The sequence below is a fragment of the Cervus canadensis genome, chromosome 15 (assembly GCF_019320065.1).
Source record: "Cervus canadensis isolate Bull #8, Minnesota chromosome 15, ASM1932006v1, whole genome shotgun sequence".
Taxonomy (NCBI): Eukaryota; Metazoa; Chordata; class Mammalia; order Artiodactyla; family Cervidae; genus Cervus; species Cervus canadensis.
In genome coordinates, this window is record NC_057400.1 from 16,128,375 (window position 1) to 16,149,600 (window position 21,226).

At 37.0% G+C, this 21,226-nt stretch overlaps 2 protein-coding genes across 5 annotated transcripts in view; one reads left to right on the forward strand and one right to left on the reverse strand.

Annotated features, from left to right (window-relative positions):
• The window catches only part of ZRANB3 (zinc finger RANBP2-type containing 3), a 279,170-nt gene that overhangs the window by 143,432 nt on the left and 114,512 nt on the right, over window positions 1–21,226 (reverse strand). The gene's annotated exons all lie outside the window — the stretch shown is intronic.
• On the forward strand, window positions 11,353–11,845 carry LOC122453589 (ATP synthase subunit g, mitochondrial-like). Its single transcript, XM_043487621.1, has one exon. It carries the CDS (start codon window positions 11,415–11,417, stop codon window positions 11,739–11,741), a length of 327 nt encoding a protein of 108 aa, XP_043343556.1. The 5' UTR covers window positions 11,353–11,414; the 3' UTR covers window positions 11,742–11,845.

Consider the following 21,226-nt stretch of genomic DNA (forward strand, 5'->3'; position numbering starts at 1 on the left):
GCTCTAACTCAAAAAGATACATCCACCACAACATTCATTGTAGCACTACTGACAATAGCCAGGACATGGAAGCAATCTGAATATCCAACAACAGATGAATGGATAAAGAAGATGTGTACACATATAAAATGGAATATTACCCAGCCATAAAGAGGAAGAAAACTCTGTCATTTGCAGAGACATGCACGGCCCTAGACACTGACATACACAGTGAAGTAAATCAGAAATAGAGAAACAAATATCATACATTAATACAGAAATGGGGAATCTAGAAAAGTGGTATAGATGATCTTATTCACAAAGCAGAAATAGAGACACAATGTACATTTAAAAAATGTATGTATACCAAGGGAGAAGGGTAGAGTGGAATGAATTGGGAGATTGGGATATATATATATATATATATATATACACACTACAATGTATAAAACAGATAACTAATAAGGGAACTTCACTCAGAACTCTGTGGTGACTCAAATGGGCAGGAAATCCAAAAAAGAGGGGATATCTATATCTATAAACATATATACATATATATTGACACAGCAGTGTAAAGCAACCATATTCCAATTTTTTAAAAAGTAAATTAAAAAATATGCATGAGACCATTTGAGAAGTAGCAAATTTCTGAGTATTAAATTGATAATGTTTATGCCAACATCTGGGCATCTACTATGACTTTCTAAAAAAGTCACAGTATACTGAAATACTGTAACTTTTAGGTGGAATGGTAAGGTGGTGAAGGAGGGAAAGGGAAAGGGTAGAACGGGACAGGAATGAGGAAAGGGAGAGATGTGAACTAAACACATGTATTTAAGTGTAGAATGAAAGAAGTCCTTTTCCAAAAGAAATATTGGTCAAACCCACACTCAGGGAAAAATGAAGAGGCAAAACGAAGAAGTCCAGGGTGGCATGTTTCATCCTGTTTCTGCTGATAATTATTAGGTCTAGACTCAAAGTAAGTCACTTTTCTTTACTATGCTTGGATTTTCAATATGTAACAGTGTGTCGGCTAAGTATTATAATACTCATTTCAAGGGAATAAGTGGGAAAATGTATAAGGAATAATTGATGTTTCCTGGGAAAAAAAACAATTTAGGTCAATAAAAAAGAATCATGATATTTTGAACTGCAAAACAGAATGAAAAACAATTAACATAGACTATAACATTTTAGAAGAATTTCAAGTTTTAGTTGTATTTTGGGAAGCAATCTGTTCATACCATATTCAAAACCTTCACCACCCCAAAATAAGCCTCTTTGGAATAAGGATTATTTTGAGCTGTATTTTTGAGAAATAGCACACACAGGAGAAGCTTTGAAGTTGAAGTAGAAGCTACCCTTTTGAAAGGAAAATTCACATTTATAAAAGAGATCTCTATTTTTAAGGTATCTCCCTCTTAATATCTGGAATAGAGGGATCACTCTAAAATTATGACACTCTTAGCAATGGAGAAGGCACTGACTGAAATCCACATAACAAATCTTACCCTTGTTAACCATGCTTTTCTTGGAAACTTCCTATAACCCCTCTTCCCCGTTCCTGGCCCCAGTCATATTTCCTTTGTGTTTAGCTGAACGTGGCATTTAAGGTGGTGACTTGAGTCATTTAAAGAATTTTACTCATTTTCTAAGTATCTCCCTTGTATATATGTTAATAGACTGGTCTTTGTTTTTCTCTTGTTAATCTGTCTTTTATTATAGGGAATCTCAACCAAGAATTGAAAAAGGTAGAAGAAAAATTATATTTCCTCTCCTACATTCATATTTAATCTTGAAATGATCACAAGATAGTAAAAATGAGAAAACTTTAACGTCAAATGCTCAAATATATGTATTATCATTCACACAGTAGTACTCCTAACGTAGAATATGTATTACTAAAAGATCATGACACAATAATATATGTTGGTAACACTAAGTATTTCAGAAGTAGATTTTTCATAGATTTTTCCTATCTTTAAAAAACCCGTTTTGTAAAATCAAAATTAGGTGAGCAAACTCTAATAAGATTCTTTTCATTTTCTCCATATGTATTATAGGATTAGTGTCTTGGCAATTTCTTGAAAATGAGACTCCAACACAACACAAAGAACACAATTACAGACACTTAGAATAAAAAGAAAAGAAAAACAGAAAGAGAAAAAGTGAACCAATCTTTTGTTAATGTTCTAGGTTCTTAAAATCTATTAAACTTATGAATGGTTTGTATGCTAATTAAAAATTTAGACTTTGAGGCACCAAATTCTCAACCCTGACTTAAAAGAACTGAACTTTTAAAATAAGGACCCCTAAAAAAAAGATAAGGAGCCCTAAAGTGGTTCTCATACAGATGGCTCTCAGGCTGCATTTTGAGATTAATTACTCTAAAGATTAAACGTTGGAGAAAAATATCAGAGTGCTTCTGCCTAATTTTTTTTGCCATATTCTTCTCAGAAAAAAAAAGAGAGAGAAACCAAAATTAACACTTTCAGGACTTCCTGGGTGGGTCTAGTGGTTACGAATCCAGCTGCCAATGCAGGTGACATGGTTTCAATTCTTGATCTGGGAAGATTCCACACGCCACGGAGCAACTAAGCCCGTGGGCCACAGCTACTGAGCCCACGAGCCCTACAGCCTGTGCTCCACAACGAAGAGAACCCCCACAAGAAGCCTGCTCGCCGCAACAAAGAGTACCCCCCAGCAGCCACAATTAGATAAAGCCCTCGTGCAGCAACAAAGATCCAGTGCAGCCAAAATTCATAGTTTGTTTTAAAATAAACACTTGCAGGATTTTATTCTTGAACTTATTAATTTCTGGGGACTCTTTTCAATTACATTTCTGAGGCAGTATGAATACAGTACTTTCTATTTCACTATAATATACTATACAGAGTTACTTTAAGAAACACAGAATTTGGCTACTAACTTCACAATCTATTTAGATTAACCTATTAAATCTATGATAAACTGACAATTTAATAGAAAAAGATTAATCTGAGAAGTTTAATACAGGCTCTGAGAAGGAATCTAATTTGTGTATTAATTTAATTATTTCAGGTAAACAGAGCCCTACATTTAAGTCAATATAAATAAAACTTAACTGTCTTTCACAACTGGAGGAATAAATTAACTTACATCACTAAAATTTACATTTGTAATGAACACAGAAATAAAAGAGTGCATTAAAGAAAAAAGTATGACAAATACAAAATTACCCATGTTCTATAATAATGCTGTGAATATGCTGATCACAAATGTAAACAATAGGGTCTTTCAAAAGTATATGAAAACAAAGACTAAGCAACAAAGGACAGACAGTGAATATCTACACTCAGCAAACTGATTATTGCCAATAATGATCACAAGTCAACTCAGCTAGATATTTGATAAAAGAAAACTTAGTAAGTCCTTTGCTCGGGTAGTGTAAATAATTACAGCATGGTGTTTTGTATCCTTTTTCTATGTGGCAAGACTATAATTAATTTGAAGACAACATCAGAGTAAAGAACAAAGAGCCTCATGTATGCTTCCCTGAAGTTCAGATAGTATGTTAAAATAATATTTTCTTCAATTACATAATAGCATAGAAATCATGCTGGAAGTGAAGTAAATAAATAAGGTCACCACTTATTTCTGACAAGAAGAAAATTACTTTTGTTTTCAAATAGGAAATTAATGTAAATCAATCAAAAGTTTCAGACAAAAGTTTTACAAGGTTATTAGAATGCCTTCAGTTGAACAAGTACTTGTATTTTATCTGTCAGTTCTTGTGTTGACAGATAACAACCACTTTACAACCATTAGAATGAACCTGAAATTTCAACCCAGGAATTTTTGAAGTAATTTAAACAATATCAGATTCACTACTCAGATTCAGAACTGAGACTCATTTAAAAATGGGTCTTTACGTGTATTACAAAGGAAGTAGGTACACAGGAAGTCTTCATAAGATGAGGTTTCACTCATTGGAAAAGACTGATGCTGGGCAAGATTGAGGTCAGGAGGAGAAGGGGATGACAGAGGATGAGATGGTTGGATGGAATCACCAACTCAATGGACATGGGTTTGAGCAAACTCTGGGAGACAGTGAAGGACAGGGAAGCCTGGTGTGCTGTATTTCATGGGGTCACAAAGGGTGGGACATGACTTAGCAACTGAGCAACAACAACAACAAACAGGAAGTCTTTCTAAGATAATTTTTTTTATTTTTTTAAAGAAAAGTAAGAATAGTAAGCGGTTACATAAAATGAAAAGAAAACAAGCAAAAAGAAAACAAAATGCTAACCACATCTTCTACCAGTTGCCAAAATGCCACTAATGACTGAAGACAGAGCCCTAAGGAGTTAGGTAGATAGCTTTCAAAGGTTAAAAAATAAACGATGATCATAAAAGCCTGAGGTTAGGCATTGTTTGCTGGAAAGGAAACAAGAATGTGAATCATATGAGGCTGCAAAATCAATCTGTCATCCTAAGAAAAAGACACGGGATGTTACCAAAAATAAAAATTGCAGTTTAAACTGACTTAGGCAGTAAAGAAAAACTCAGGACTCTGAAGGAATAAGACAGAGAAAATAATGAATGTTTTGAAAACATTAAATACTGAAAAATTAATTTTTGTATGTTAAGAGAATCTTTAAAGAGATGATGCAGGGGGCTAAAAATCAACGATACCACATTAAGGAAAAATTTCCTGGGTTCAAACCAGTTTTCTCCACTAGAGTAGAACCTGCATAGGCTGTTTCAGTGTTAGAATTACAGATAATTTCTCCTAGAATGCAACGTCACATGAACCCAGGGAAGCATTACAGCAAGGTGAAATATTTTTTATTTCTGACATTTTTATTAGATAGGGATGCACCTTGTTTTCCCAATATAATTAAATATATTATTGGATAACTCCACTCTTCTGTCTTTTCTGTCTTCTATTAGAACTAATAATGGCTCCTAATTTCTTAAATGAATCGATGTACAGAATATGCTCAAGAGTGCATATACCCTGTCAGTTATTACTTAAGGAATTCAATTTTAATCCATAAAAAGAAATGAGATATGTCAAAATTATGATAATGGCATCATATCCTAGTCACAGTCCTCATTTATTAAATATTATTCATGTCAAAACAAAAAATTGACTCTGGTTTTATAGAACCAGTTGACTAGAGAAAATGTAATATATCTGAACTTCAGAAATTTTAAGGAAATGTTATCTAAGAAAATCTTCCTAAGACAAAGTCAAATTGGCTTTAGAATCAAAATAAATGCTACTTGCAAAGTACTAATAACTGTAACAATAAAAAATAAATACTAGAAGTTAATTTAAAACATTTTTCATTTATTTTTAATTGAAGAAAAATTACTTTACAGTATTGTATTTGTTTCTACCAAACATGAATATGATCAGCCAAAAGTTAATTCATATGGTAAAGTTACATATGTTAAGGAAAATTAAAATACAATGAAAATGTTGGAATAAGAAAAATAATACAGGAGTTTCCTGGTGGCTCAAGTGGTGAAGAATGCACCTGCCAATGCAGGAGACATAAGTTTGATCCCTGGTCCAGGAAGATCCCACAAGCCATAGAGCAACTAAGCCCATGTGCCAAAACTACTGAGCCCGTGCCCTAGATCCCAGGAGCCCCGACTACTGAGGCCATGTGCAGCAACTACTGCAGCCCATGACCCTAGAGCCTGTGCTCCGCATCAAGAGAAGCCACCACAATGAGTAGCCAGAGCACCACAACTAGAGAGTAGCCCCCACTTGAGAAAGCCCACACATAGTAACAAAAACCAAGCGCAGTAGAAAACAAAGAAAAAAAAATTTTAAAGTAATACATGTTAGGAATTAATAGTAGAATTTTTAAAGTAAGATAAACTCAACTGATACATTGATATGTTATGAAATAACCTAAAACATAAGGATCCCTGGTAGCTCAGATGGTAAAGAATCTGCCTGCGATGCAGGAGACACGGGTTCGATCCCTGGGTCAGAAAGATCCCCTGGAGAAGGAAATGGCAACCCACTCCAGTATTCTTGCCTGGAGAATTCCATGGGCAGAGGAGCCTGGTGAGCTGCAGTCCATGAATCACAAAGAGTCAGACACGACTGAGTGACTAACCTAAGCTAAAATATGGCCTTTAAATAAAAGTATACTGAAAAGTGATGGAATAACTGATAATATTACTTCATCTATCTCTTCTAACATTATTTGTCTTTAATACCCTCAGTACTAACATTAACAAAATATATAAAGAATCGTTTCAATTTACATGTAAACTCACACAGGACAGGAAAGAAAAAGGTCTTGGAGTAGCAAAAATGAACAGTAAGGAGACACATAGCTTAGAACTGTATAAGAGATTTACGTAAAGGGCCTAACTTGTCTCAGTAGTTGATAATCTTGAGTAACTAAAAGCAGGTTAAATTATGCTTAGTGGCTCAGACAGTAGATTCTGCCCACAACGTGGGAGACCCATGTTCGATCCCCAGGTCAGGAAGATTCTCTAGAGAAGGGAATGGCTACCCACTCCAGCATTCCTGCCTACAGAATTCCATGGACAGAGGAGACTGGCACGTTACACTGCATGGGGGCCCAAAGAGTTGGACACGACAGCGAGTAACATTCACAGGCTTAGTGTACAAAGTTTAAAGAAGTGGGAATAAACTGAAAGAATTTGAAAAAAAAACTCTTTCTTTCAAATGTTATGACAAAAATAAAAATTGAATGCCTCACTGTCATAAAAACTTTTACTCTGGAAACATGTCATTTAAGCTTAAATACATAAAATATAAAAAGCAGGAAAATAATATCATTATTAAAAATATATTATAGCAAATTCCCTGGTGGTCCAGTGGTTTAAGATTCAGTGCTTTCGCTGCTGTGGTCAAAGTTCAGTCTCTGGTTGGAGAACTAAGATCCCACAAGTCACATGCCATGGCCAAAAATATGCATATATGATATAATAATTTATACTAATATGTTATTAATATATGATATATACTTATAACATATATTAATAATATAATTAGAGATATATTATGTATATAGTATGTATCAATATATATTAAATATTATATGTTAAAATAAATTTTATATATTTAATATATTTTAATATGCTTTATTTATCTATTAAATTAATATATATGTTTTTCTTTTTCTGTTAATGCCCTAAGTTTATTTAATTTTTCCTGGTGGTTCAGACAGTAAAGAATCTGCCTGCAATGCAGGAGACCTGAGTTCAATCCCTGGATGGGAAAGATCCCCTGAAGAAAGGAATGGTTATCCACTCCAGTATTCTTTTCTGGAGAGTTCATGGACAGAGGAGGCTGGTGAGTTACACAGTTCATGGGTTGCAAAGAGTCAGACATGACTGAGTGACTAACACGTTCTATCACTTTATTTACAAATCATATCTAGTATGTTGAGTTTAAGACAGATCTTTTTTCAAAATGTCTGCACCGCTCCATATGTGTTTCATGGATTATTTTTTAAGCAGTTGGTGTCTCACTACAAAGAAAGGTGCAGCAAATCCAGATTCCAAGTACAAAGGAATTATAACTAGTAACTACCAGTTGTTTTCCACTAAAAATAGTAAATGCCTCTCTTGGCCCTCCTCACAGCAGTTTCTACAGATCACAAGCGCTGTGACCCTCCCAACACCGCGCTGTCAGAAGCTCTGTGAAAGGCACAGATGCGGAAGGTAGAAGCAGTGGCATCAGCCCAAGCCTTCCTCTCCTCACAGCCTTGCTCCCTGGTGTCTAGTTTAACTTTCTGAATTAACTTTACAGCTTGAGAGAAGGAGAATGGGATTAAAACTTGCAGAAAATGCCAGAGTGAATCATTCTATTGAAAACTTGTGGCTCACTTATGAGTAAACTTAGATAAAGGTTAAGAAAGATACACACTTCATATCACCAATACAGAACAAGAAGACACTAAGAATAGAGAGAAGCAGTTTTTAAACTTTTAAAAAAGCAGTGTAAGCCATTTTCAAATAAATCATTACACAGAAACTCAACATTGATCAAGCAGAAAAAGTTAGGTAATTGTAGCTGAAGTAAGGTAGAAACTTTGAAGCATCAAAGTTTCTACACCCAAGTCTCAACCTCAGTTCTGTGAAATACAACTCACAAACCATGGAAAGTCAATAAACTCGTCGATTTTCTTTTTCCCGTTTGAATGCTGGTTTTATACTTAACTCTTCTATAAGATCCACCTTAAATCTACCTCCTTCACAAAGCATTCTGACTTCGTCAAACTGGAATTAATGTTTCCTTCCACAAAAGTACCAGGAAATTACACTGTAAACTTAATTTCTAACACTCCCAGTATCCTACATTTTACGTGTATCACATAGAGACACATACCGAACAGTCATTTCCTGATTGAAAGCTTCTCTGAGAGTGTTTTAATCTACATTCATAATAACTTGTCAAACAGAAGACCGTCAATAATAGATAGGAGTAAAATGTAGGTTAATCAATGGCTAGAGAAACAAATGGTTTAAAATATTCTAATGTAAATAAATAAATAAAATGTTCTAATGTAAAGAAATAAGACTTGGATTGATAACAGTCCCTAACTGTTATCTATGATAGGGCTGTAGCATTTATGTATATTCAGAATTGTCTAATTCTCCATGCAGATGTGGCCCCTTTCAGCTGTTCAAGAGCTGTGGACACTTAAGTCCATTACTTACAAAAAAAAAAAAAAAAGGAGATTATGGGGTGATAATCAACTTTAACCTCCTCTCCAGATTTTAAATAATTTCTATCCCATTAAGAACATTTCATTTAATAAAAATTGGTAAGGTAGGAATGCTTATAGCATCCTCCTAACAATGGACTTGGGAGTATCAATGTCTAATAACAGTGCCTAGGGGTGAGATAATGGCATTAGCGCTTTGCGTCTTTCAATTCTTGATATTCCAGGAAGATGCCTTGTGTCTAACTCTGTCTGGGTTCGGTTTAACTTACTACTGCTGTCATCTCTGCATTGCATTTTGAATCCTATCCAAGACTACCAAGAGAACACTGTAATAACCCAGCTGCGCAAAACAGCAGGAGCCCTGAACAAAATTACATCCCCTCTCAAAGAAGCCAGGGTAAACGTCTTAAAAATTGAAAATGCAAAAAAAATAAATAAAAAGAAATAAAAATTGAAAATGCAATCAGTTGCATTCATACATTTCAAATGTTCAAGAAAAAAACAATTTCAGATGAACTGCAGAAAAACAGACAACTCCTTGCTGGACATTTTTTTAGTTGATTTTTTTTTTTTTGGCCACACTACGTGGCATGTGGGATCGTAGTTCCCCGACTAGGGATCAAACATGTGATCCCTGCATTGCAAGCGCAGAGTCTTAACCACTAAACTTCCAGGGAAGCTCCTGTGCTAGTCATTTTAATACAATTTTAAAACACTTAAAGGAATATTTTCTCCATTAACTCCATGCCAAGAATAACTGGAGGTAGGTAGTAGTGAATTGTGGACCTAATTTAAAGTACTGATGACTATAGACAAGATGCCCCTCTTGTTCAGATAAAGAGATGTTTATCTGAGATGAGCCCAGAAGGTCTCAAGTCAACAACAACAATTAATAATACAAAAGTTCTGTTCTCTCTCTTCTTTACTCATTCAGAAGGCATTAACTGGAAATCTACTGTTCCCTAGACACTGCTAGGTACACATGGTTTGAATCCTAGGAGTTCCAATATTTGGGAGAGAACCAGATAATACTGTGTAACATGATTCAAACTAAAGTAGAAGTGAGAGGACTTTCTTGATGGTCTAGGGGCTAAGACTCTGAGCTCCCAAAGCAGGAGGCTGGGGTTGGTACCTGGTTGGGGAACTACATTCCACATGCCACAAATAAGAATTTGCATGCCCCAACTAAAAGATCCCACATGCCACAACTAAGACCCAGCACTGTCAAATAAATGAATAATAAAAATAAAATAAATTTTAAAAATAAATAGAGTAGAAGTGAGAACCATAGGGACCAAGAGGCTCAAAGACTGGTGATACATATGTTGAAACAGAGGAAGTGATATCTGAAGAGATTTTGAATTAGGTTTTTGTTAGGTGAACTTGGGGAAAGAAGAGGACACAAAAGGAAAGGAATTAATCAGAAAAAGAACAGCATATATAAAGATAACAAAGTGTAACAAGTCATGGTGTTTGGGCATTGAAAAGGGGAAAGGACTACCTGAGATATATTCCATCTGTTCCTTCCATAACTAATTTCATGAGACAAGTGTTACCTCCAACTGTACCCAAAGAAACTAAGGCTCAGAGAGGTTAACTGTCTAATACAACCCTGGTAACAAGTGGTAGATTTTATAATAGGTAGGAAGTTGGAAGTATCACCACAACTTATGCCAGAGAAGGGCAGAAGAGAATGGAAGACATGGGTAGCAATTACATTGTGAAGTGCTTTATTCTATAGGCAACAGGAGGAAATGGAGAATTTGAGGAATATAACTCTAGCAGCAAAGAGTAGCTATTTTCATTTGACTCAGCTTTGACCTTTGTAAAACAACGGGAGCACTTCCTGACTTATTCTACAAGGTCAGCTTTATCTGAAACCAAAAACAATGATATTAAATTAAACACACACACACACACACAAACAACAGATCAATACTCTGTAGGTACACAGATGTAAAAATCCTCAACAAAATATTAGCAAATCAACTCTAAGAATGTATAAAAAAGAATTATATACCATGACCAAGTAGAATTTACCCTACATAAACAAGACTGGTTCAACACTTAAATATGAATAAATGTAATCCACTAAAGAAATAGACTAAAGAAGATAAAACCACATAACTTTATCAACTGATGCAAAACATGCAGTTGATAAAAATCAAATCCCAATCATGACAAACGCTCTCAGAAAACTAGAAAGCCAAGAGAATATCCTCCACTTAATTCTTTAGAGTTATAAAGAGTTATCTACAAAATACCTACAGCAAACATCATACTTAATGGTAAGAAAACCAGACATTTTCCTCCTTAGGCTGAGAACAAGACAAGGATGTCCTGCCTTAACTCCTATTCAACACTGTGCTAGAAGAAATAGGTAGTACAAGGATAAGAAAAGGATATAAAATGTATATAGATTGTAGATATGATATTATATATATATAAAACCCAAAAGACTCCACGAAAAACTATGAGTGTTAATAAACACACCCAGTTAAGTTACAGAATACAAAATCAATACACAAAAATTTGTTGCATTTCTATTACACTAACAACAAATTACCAGAGAGAGAAATAAGGGAGGGAAAACCACTAACGACATCAAAATGAATGAAATACATTGGAATAAATTTAACCACGGAGGTGAAAGACCTTTACTCTGGCCTTCCGGGCGGGTGACATTCAGCCGGCCAGTCGGGGCGACGGGCTCTCCGTCCTAGGACCATGGCCCAGTTTGTCCGTAACCTCGCGAAGAAGGCCCTGGCGCTGGTCAACGCTGCTGTGACTTACTCGAAGCCTCGATTGGCCACGTTTTGGTACTATGCCAAGGTTGAGTACTATGCCAAGGGGTTGGTTCCTCCAACCCCTGCTGAGATCCCTACAGCAATTCAGAGCTTGAAAAAAATTATCAACAGTGCTAAAACCGGTAGCTTCAAACAGCTCACTGTTAAGGAAGCTCTACTGAATGGTTTGGTGGCCACTGAGGTGTGGATGTGGTTTTATGTTGGCGAGATCATAGGCAAGCGTGGCATCATAGGCTATGATGTTTGAAGACCAATTTTTAACATGTGACTATATTTGCTTTATTATTCAAGTGTTCTTGGACCATGTGTGAACAGACTGCTATTTGAATAAAATAAGACAATGTGTCAGAATCACTGTTTTCTCTACCAAACACTACATGGAAGGTCACAATTTCTCTTGATATTAAGTTGGATTGTCTTTTGCTTCAATATATTAATACAGCTCTAAATGCATGCCTTTGCTTAGCCTGCAATTTGGAAAAGATATATATGAGTATACCAACCTGGTACCTGTATAAATGAGGTTAACTTTGTTTTGAAGGCTTGAAACAAATGATATTTAAGCTTTATTTCTAGAAAAGCTGGGGGAAAGGCTTTGAGAAAATAAGAACTTGCTCCAGTAGGAGAAATAATAATACCATGTGCCAAGTATGATACAGTTAAATCACATAGCATTAAGAATACAATTTGGACTGTTTTTCTTCACAAAAATCAGAGAAAGATCCCTTTGACAGCACCTCTTTGTCAGTTTGAATATAGCCTCCCAAAACAGCATGATGATAATCTGTGTATCTTTGTAACATCTTTAACATTAGGACAGAGTGAATGAGAGCGATAATGTATTTTTCATCTTATTTTGATACTTGTTATATTATTAATCTGTCCAGTTTTTAAGGACCTATCTTCGCAAAAATAAAATATCCTATAGATATTTAACAGGGTTATGATTTAGTATTGTCCTTGGGTCTAAATAGTATATTATGTCCTGAAATAAATACAAGTGATTGGTTAAAAAAAAAAAAAAAACCTTTATTCTGAAAATTACTAAGACACTGATGGAAAAATAGAAGACACCAAAAAGAGGAAAGATATTTCATGCTCAAGGAGTGGAAAATTTAATATTGTTAAAATGTCCATATTATCCAAAGCAATTTAAGATTCAGTGCAATCCTTATCAAAATTACAATGGCATTTTTCACAAAATAGAAAAAAATGGAAAATTTTCAAAAAATAGAAAAATTCACAAAAATCGTAAAATTTGTATAAAACCACAAAAACCCTGAAAACCAATGCAAATCATGAGAAAGAACAAAGCTGTGGCATCATGCTCCCTGAGTTTGATGGCACCTGGTTCCATTACTTCTTGGCAAACAGATGGGGCAAAAGTGGAATCAGTGACAGATTTTACTTTCATAGGCTCCAAAATCTCCATGTGTGGTGACCACAGCCACAAAACTGAAAGATGCTTATTCCTTGGAAGAAAAGCTATGACAAAACTAGACAGAATATTAAAAAGCAGAGACATCACTTTGCTGACAAAGGTCCCTATCATCAAAGCTATAGATTTTCCAGTAGTCATGTGTAGATATGAGAGTTGGTCCATAAAGAAGGCTGAGCTCCAAAGAATTGATCTTTTAGAATTGTGGTACTGGAGAAGACTCTTGAAAGTCACTTGGACTACAAGGAGATCAAACCAGTCAATCCTAAAGGAAATCAACCCTGAATATTCACCACAAGGACTGATGCTGAAGCTAAAGCTCCAAATACTTTGGTCACAAGATGAGACAAGCCAACTCACTGGAAAATACTCTGATTTTGGGAAGGATTGACGGCAAAAGGAGAAGGGGACCACAGAGGATGAGATGGTTGGATGGCATCACCAACTCAATGAATGAGTTTGAGCAATGTCCAGAAGACAGTGAAGGACAGGGAAGCTTGGCATGTTGCAGTTCATGGGGTCACAAAGAGTGGGACAAGATTTAGTGACCAACAACAAAAAGTGATAGTAATCAAAGCACTATCATATTTGCATTAAAACAGACATATTGATCAACAGGACAGAATAGAGCCAAAAATAAACTCATGCCTACATGATCGACTAATTTATAATAAAGAAACCAAGAATACACGGAGAAGGATAGTCCTTTCAATCAACAGTGTTGGAAAAAATGGACAGTTACTCACACCACACAAAAAATTAGTTTTGACCACTATCTTACACTACACATCAAAGTTAAGTTAAAATGAATTAAAGACTTAAATGTAAGATTGGAAACCTTAAAACTCCTTGAGGAAAATGCAGGAGGATCAGTCTTGCCTATGATTTGGAATTTGATACCAAAAGCATAGGCAAAAAAAAGCAAAAATAAACAAGTGGGATTACCTGAAACTAAAAAGCTTCTGCACAGCAAACAAAACCACCAACAAAATAAGAAAACAACCTATAGAATGGAAGAAAGGGCTTACAAATCACATATTTAATAAGAGGTTAATATTCAAAATATGCAAACGACTCCTACAGCTCCACGGGGGGTGGAGGGACCCACAAACAAAAACAAAAAGCCAATTAAAAAAGGGACAAAAGACCAAATAGATATTTATCCAGAGAAGACATACAGATGACCCACAGGTATGTGAAAAGACGCTCAATGTAACTAATCATTAGAGAAACGCAAATCAAAACCACAATGAGATAACACCTCTTACCTATTAGAGTGTGAGTGTTATGTTCAGTCACTCAGTCATGTCTGACTTTTTGCAACCCCAAGGACTGGGGCCTGCCAGTATTCTCTGTCCATGGAATTTTCCAGGCAAGAATACCACAGCAGGTTGCCATTTCCTACTCCAACATATTAGAACAGGTATTATCAAAGTAAGAAATAACAAGTGTTGCTGAAGATGTGGAGAAGAAGGAACCCTCCTACACTGTTGGTGGGAATAAAGACTGGGACAGCCACTGTCGCAGGGTGTTTCTCAGGAAGTCAGAGGTAGGACTCTCACGTGATCCAACAGCTCTACTTCTGGGTATTCATCCAAGGAGTATGAAAACACTAATTCAAAAAGATACATGCATTCCCATTTTCATTGCAGCATTATTTACAATAGCGAAGACATGAAAACAACTTGTGTTCAACACACACATAAACAGAATGTTATTCAGCCATTTGTCACATGGATGGACCTTGCAGGCATTATGCTAAATGAAATAAGTCAAAGAAAGAAAGACAAGTACTGTATAATTTCATTTACGTGTGGAATCAGACAAACAAACAAACAGAGTTCATAGATACAGAGGACAGACTGGTGGTTTCCAGAGGCATGGGGTTGGGGTGGACAAAATGGGTAAAGAGAGTCCAAAGGTACAAACTTCAAGTTATAAAATAAATAAGTCATAGGGATATAATGTATACCTTTATGTGACTGTAATTAATAATACTGTCTTGTATATCTGAAAGCTGCTAAAAGAGCAGATCTTAAAAGTTCTCATCACAAGGAGAAAAATGAACAACTGTATAGTAACTGATGCTAACTAGACCTATTGTGGTGATCATTTTGCAATATATGCAAATATCAAATCATTATGCTGCATACTTGAGACTAACTATAACAGTGTATGTCAATTAAACCTCACTAAAAAACAAAAAACTTACTAATGAGCAAAAAAAAAAAATCAAAGAATTCCTCAATAAATGGAGAGAGAGTCTGTGTTCCTCTGTAACAGGAAGGAAAGGGGCAGGACACAACTTTTGAAAGAATAACATAGCCCAAGGACACAACATAAACTGATTAGAATCAAACAGGTCCAGATGGCAGACAAGTTGACTTTGTTTTTTTTTTTTTTTTTTTTTATTAGTTGGAGGCTAATTACTTCACAACATTTCAGTGGGTTTTGTCATACATTGATATGAATCAGCCATAGAGTTACACATATTCCCCATCCCGATCCCCCTTCCCACCTCCCTCTCCACCCGATTCCTCTGGGTCTTCCCAGTGCACCAGGCCCGAGCACTTGTCTCATGCATCCCACCTGGGCTGGTGATTGTTTCACCATAGATAGTATACATGCTGTTCTTTCGAAACATCCCACCCTCACCTTCTCCCACAGAGTTCAAAAGTCTGTTCTGTACTTCTGTGTCTCTTTTTCTGTTTTGCATATAGGGTTATCATTACCATCTTTCTAAATTCGATATATATGTGTTAGTATGCTCTAATGTTCTTTATCTTTCTGGCAAGTTGACTTTGATTAGACCCTGATCCTCAATCAGCAAGCTAAATGACACACCCAGAGGTGCCATGACAGTTTGTTCAAAGGATTTATTAACAAAATAAGCCACTCGTTATACACAGATAAACAATATAGATATTTATTAGAGAATTATCTAGGTTACTTTTAATACACTAACATTAAAAGAAAAGAGAAATAGGAAGAGCAGAGGACACATCTCTAATTGGGTTCTGACTAACATCCAGACTTAAAAAGAGGTGGGAAGTTCCAAGTCATAGCACATCTGGAGTCCCAATTGGGAAAGGGTTCCAGGTAGCACGTCCACTCTGTGGGTGAGCCTTCAAAAATTGCAGTTCCGGGTTCCCGCTTATAACTCCAGGACAGAGGCAAACCAATATCATCATCAATCTGTGACCAAGTTGCAAGCCCCCCCCCCCTTTTTTTTTGCAAGCCCGGTTTTATGTTAATTTTTTGTTTTCTCTTGTAAAACTTGGAATGTTGCTAGGGTTTGGTTGGTCAGGCCCCTCAAGAGGCTCAAAAATCTCAAGATTCCTTCCTGATCTTATCTATGGTTCTGCAAGTCTTGCACTAACAGCAGGCAGTCCCTCATAGTCACTCCCAGGAAGGGCAGTGTCCAGGCAGGTTAGAAGCAAGGTCAGGGGCTGCTCTGCAAAGCAGTTTAAACAAGACTATTTATTTAATTTCCCTAGCACAGTTCCAGTCAGTGTCCCACTCTTTGCAACAGGAGCTTGCTCAAACTCATGTCCATCGAGTTGGTTATGCCATCCAACCATCTTATCCCTTGTTGCCTCTTCTCCTGCCTTCAGTCTTTCCCAGCATCAGGGTATTTTCTAAAGAGTCAGTTCTTTGCATCAGGTGGCCAAAGTATTGGAGTTTCAGCTTCAGCATCAGTCCTTCAAATGAATATTCAGGACTGAAATGCTTTACGATTGAGTGGTCTGATCTCTTTGCAGTCCAAGGGACTCTTGAGTCTTCTCCAACAACACAGTTCAAAAACATCAATTCTTTGGCGCTCAGCTTTCTTTATGGTCCAACTTTCACAACCATACATGACTACTGGAAAAAACCATAGCTTTGCCTAGATGGACATTTGTCAGCAAAGTAATGTCTCTGCTTTTTAATATGCAGTCTAGGTTTGTCATAGCTTTGTCATAGCTTTTCTTCCAAGGAGCAAGCTTCTTTTAACTTCATGGCTGCAGTCACCATCTGCAGTGATTTTGGAGCCCAAGAAAATAAAGTCTGTCACTGTTTACATTGTTTCCCCATCTATTTGCCATGAAGTGATGGACCAGATGCCATCATCTTCACTTTTTGAATGTTGACTTTTAAGCCAGCTTTTTCACTCTCCTCTTTCACTTCCATCAAGAAGCTCTTTAGTTCCTCTTGCTTTCTACCATAAGGGTGGTGTCATCTGCATATCTGAGGTTGACATTTCTCCTGGCAATCTTGATTCCAGTTGTGCTTCATCCATTCCCGCATTTCACAAGGGCCTCCCTTGTGGCTCAGCTGGTAGAGTCCGCCTGCAATGCAGGAGACCTGGATTCGATCCCTGGGTTGGGAAGATCCCCTGGAGAAGGGAAAGGCTACCCACTCCAGTATTCTGGCCTAGAGAATTCCATGGACTGTATAGTCCATGAGGTCGCAAAGAGTCAGACACAACTGATACACAGCCTTGACGTACTCCTTTCTCAATGTGGAACTAGTCTGTTGTTACATATCCAATTCTAACTGTTGCTTCTTGACCTGCAAATAGATTTCTCAGGAGGCAGGTCAGTTGATTTAGTATTCCCATCTCTTTCAGAATTTTCCACAGTTTGTTGTGATCCACACAGTCAAAGGCTTTAGTGTAGTCAATAAAGCAGAAGTAGATGCTTTTCTGAAACTCTCTTGCTTTTTCGAATATCCAACCGATGTTGGCAATTTGATCTCTGGTTCCTCTGCCTTTTCTAAATCCAGTTTGATCATCTGTAAGTTCTCAGTTCACATACTACTGAAGCCTGGCTTAGAGAATTTCGAGCATTACTTTACTAAAGTGTGAGATGAGTGCAATTGTGCAATAGCTTGAACATTCTTTGGCATTGCCTTTCTTTGGGACTGAAATGAAAACTGACCTTTTCCATTCCTGTGGCCACTGCTGAGTTTCCCAAATTTGCTGGCATATTGAGTGCAGCACTTTCACAGCATCATCTTTTAGGATTTTAAATAGCTTAACTGGATTGCTGTGATACTGAATGGTTTGCCTTGGAAATGAAACAGAGATTACTGTTGTTTTTGAGACTGCACCCACATACTGCATTTCAGACTCTTTTTTTTTAACCTATGAGGGTTACTCCATTTCTTCTAAAGGGTTCCTGCCCACAGTAATAGATTTAATGGTCATTTGAATTAAATTTGCCCATTCTAGTCCATTTTAGTTCACTGCTTCTTAAAATGTTGATGTTCACTCTTGCCATCTCCTGTTTGACCACTTCCAATTTACCTTGATTCATGGACCTAACAGTCCAGGTTCCTATGCAATATTATTCTTTACAGCCTCAAACTTTACTTCCATTACCAGTCACATCCACAACTGTGTGTCGTTTTTGCTTTGGCTCAGCCTCTTCATTATTTTTGGAGCTATTCCTCCATTCTTTTTCTCTATTTCTCCATTCTTCTCCAGTGGCATACTGGGAACCTACCGACCTGGGGAGTTTATCTTTCAGTGTCATATCTTTTGGTCTTCTCATACTGTTCATGGGGTTCTCAAGGCAAGAGTATTGAAGTGGTTTGCCATTCCCTTCTCCAGTAGACCATGTTTTGTCAGAACTATCTACCATGACCCGTCCATCTTGGGTGACCCTACACAGCATGGCTCATAGTTGCATTGAGTTAGACAAGGCTGTGATTCATGTGATCAGTTGAGTTAGTTTCCTGTAATTATGGTTTTTATCCTGTCTGCCCTCTGATGGATAAGGATAAGAGGCTTGTGGAAGCTTCCTGATGGGAGGGACTGACTGTGGGGGAATCTGGGTCTTGCTCTGATGGGCAGGGCTATGCTCAGTAAATCTTTGATCCAACTTTCTGTTTGTGGTTGGGGCTATGTTCTCTCCCTGTAGTTTGGCCTGAGACAAAACTATTCTAGGGGTAATGGCGGTAATGGTGACCTCCTTCAAAAGGACTTATACTAGCATGCCAGGGGCTCACAGGCACTATCAGTCCCAAGACACTGTCAAAAGACCAAGGAGTGGGTGGTGGCCCAATTCCTGGAAATCTCCACCCCTTCCCAAAATTAGCTGGAATAATCCTCCCACTCATTAGCATATGAAATTGCCCAGCCTATAAAAACTAACCATGCCACATTTCCCGACCACACTTGCCCTCTGTGACGGTCCACACTCTGTCTGTAGAATGTGCTTCTCTCTGAATCTGAATAAATCCATTTCTTACATCTCACTTTGTCTCTCACTGAATTCTTTCTGGGAAGTGACATCAAGAACCTGAGCTACATTAGGTCCTAAAACCAGGTACTGTGGGTTTTGGCTGGGTTCAAGTCCCAGCCACATGGGTTCAACTCCCAAGCAGGGTTTTGGTTGGGTTCAAGTCCTGGTCATGTGGGTTCAAGTGTCTAACTGGGTTTTGGCTGGGTTAGAGTCCCAGCCATGCAGGAGGTTCTGGCCCGGGTTTGAGTCCCAGCACGTGGGTTCATGTCTCAGTCTGAGGTGAACAGTTTCACATGGACTAAAGACTCACTTTGTTACGGTTTCTTCCCGACTTGGTCTATAAATCTACAGATTTATAGATTCCACCCATCTTTATCTATAAATTCAAGGCAATACCAATCAAAATCCCAGCAAGCTGTCTATAGAGACTGAGATACTGATTCTAAAATTTCAAGGATTATTATAAAGCTATAGTTATCAAGATAGTGTGGTACTGGCAAAAGAATAGACACAGGTCTTGGGAACAGAAGAGAGAGCCCAGAAATAGACCCATACAAATAAAGTCAACTGATCTTTGATAAAGAAGCAAAAGTAATTTTTTCAACAAATGGTGCTGGAACAACTGGACATCCATATGCCAAAAAAAAAAAAAAAAAAAAATTCAAGGCACTAACTTTATACCCAAAATCAATCATAGACCAAAGTGTATTGTAACACTATAAAACTTCTAGAAAGTAACATAGGAGAAAATCTAGGTGGCTTGGGTTTGGCAATAAGAAATAAAACCAAAAGGGCAATCAATGGAAGAAAAAGTTGATAGGATGGATTTTATTAAAGGTAAAAACTTCTGCTCTGTGAAAGAAACTTTTAAAAGAATGACAAGATAAGTCAAAGCATTGGAGAAAATACTTGCAAATCACATATCTGATAAAAGACTTGTACCTAAAATATACAAAGAACTCTTAGAACTCAACAGCAACAAAAAATAATCTAATTAAAACATGGGCAAAAAAACTGAACAAAGACCGCGCCAAAGAAGATTCATAGATGGCAAATAAACAAATGAAAGGATGCTCAGAATCATTTGTTATTAGAGTACTGGAAATTGAAAGAACAATGAAACTCCACTATGCCTAGTACAATGGCTAAAATTTTTTTTTCATCTTTTTTTAACTGACATTAGCAACTGCTGGTGAAAATGCAAGGCAAGGGGAATTCTCACTCGTAACTAGTGGGAATGCCAAATGGTACAACCACATCTAAAGACAGTTTGACAGTTTTAGACAAAAGTGAACATATTCTCACCACACATTATGGGTTAAATTGTGTCTACTCACCAAAAGATAGATTGAAGTCCTACCCAATCAGTATTTCAGGACACGACCTTTTTTGGATATAGGGTTGTGCAGATGTAATTAGTGAAGAGGATGTCATATCACAGTAGGGTAAGCCATTAATCCAATATGACTAATGTTCTTACAAGAGGATTAGAGACAGACAGAAGGAGAGAATGCCTCATGAAAAGGGAGGCAGGGATTGAAGTGACACATCTACAACCCCAGAAATGCCAAAGACTGCCAACCAACACCTGAAGCCAGGAGAAAGGCTTCGAAGAGATTCTCCCTCAGAGCCCTCAGAAAAAAAAAAATTCCTGACACCTTGATTTCAGACTTCCAGCCTCTAGAACTGAGAGAGGATAAATTTCTGTTGTTTTAAGCCACCAAGTTTGTGGTACTTTCTCATGGCAACCCAAGAAAACTAACACACCATATAATCTAGCAATTGTACTCCTAGTTACTCAACTGATTATACCCACACAAATAGCTACATAACTGTCAAAACTGGATGCAACAAATACACCCCTTCATCTTGGTGAATGGAAAAACAAACCGTGGCACATCTGTATCATGGAATTTTATTCAGTGATAAAAAGGAAAGCTATCAAGCCACAAAAAGACATGGTTGAAACTTAATTACATAAGGCTAAGTGAAAAAAGTCAGTCTGAAAAACCTACAAACTGTAGATTGCCAATCGTATGACATTCTGGAAAAGGCAAAATGATAGCG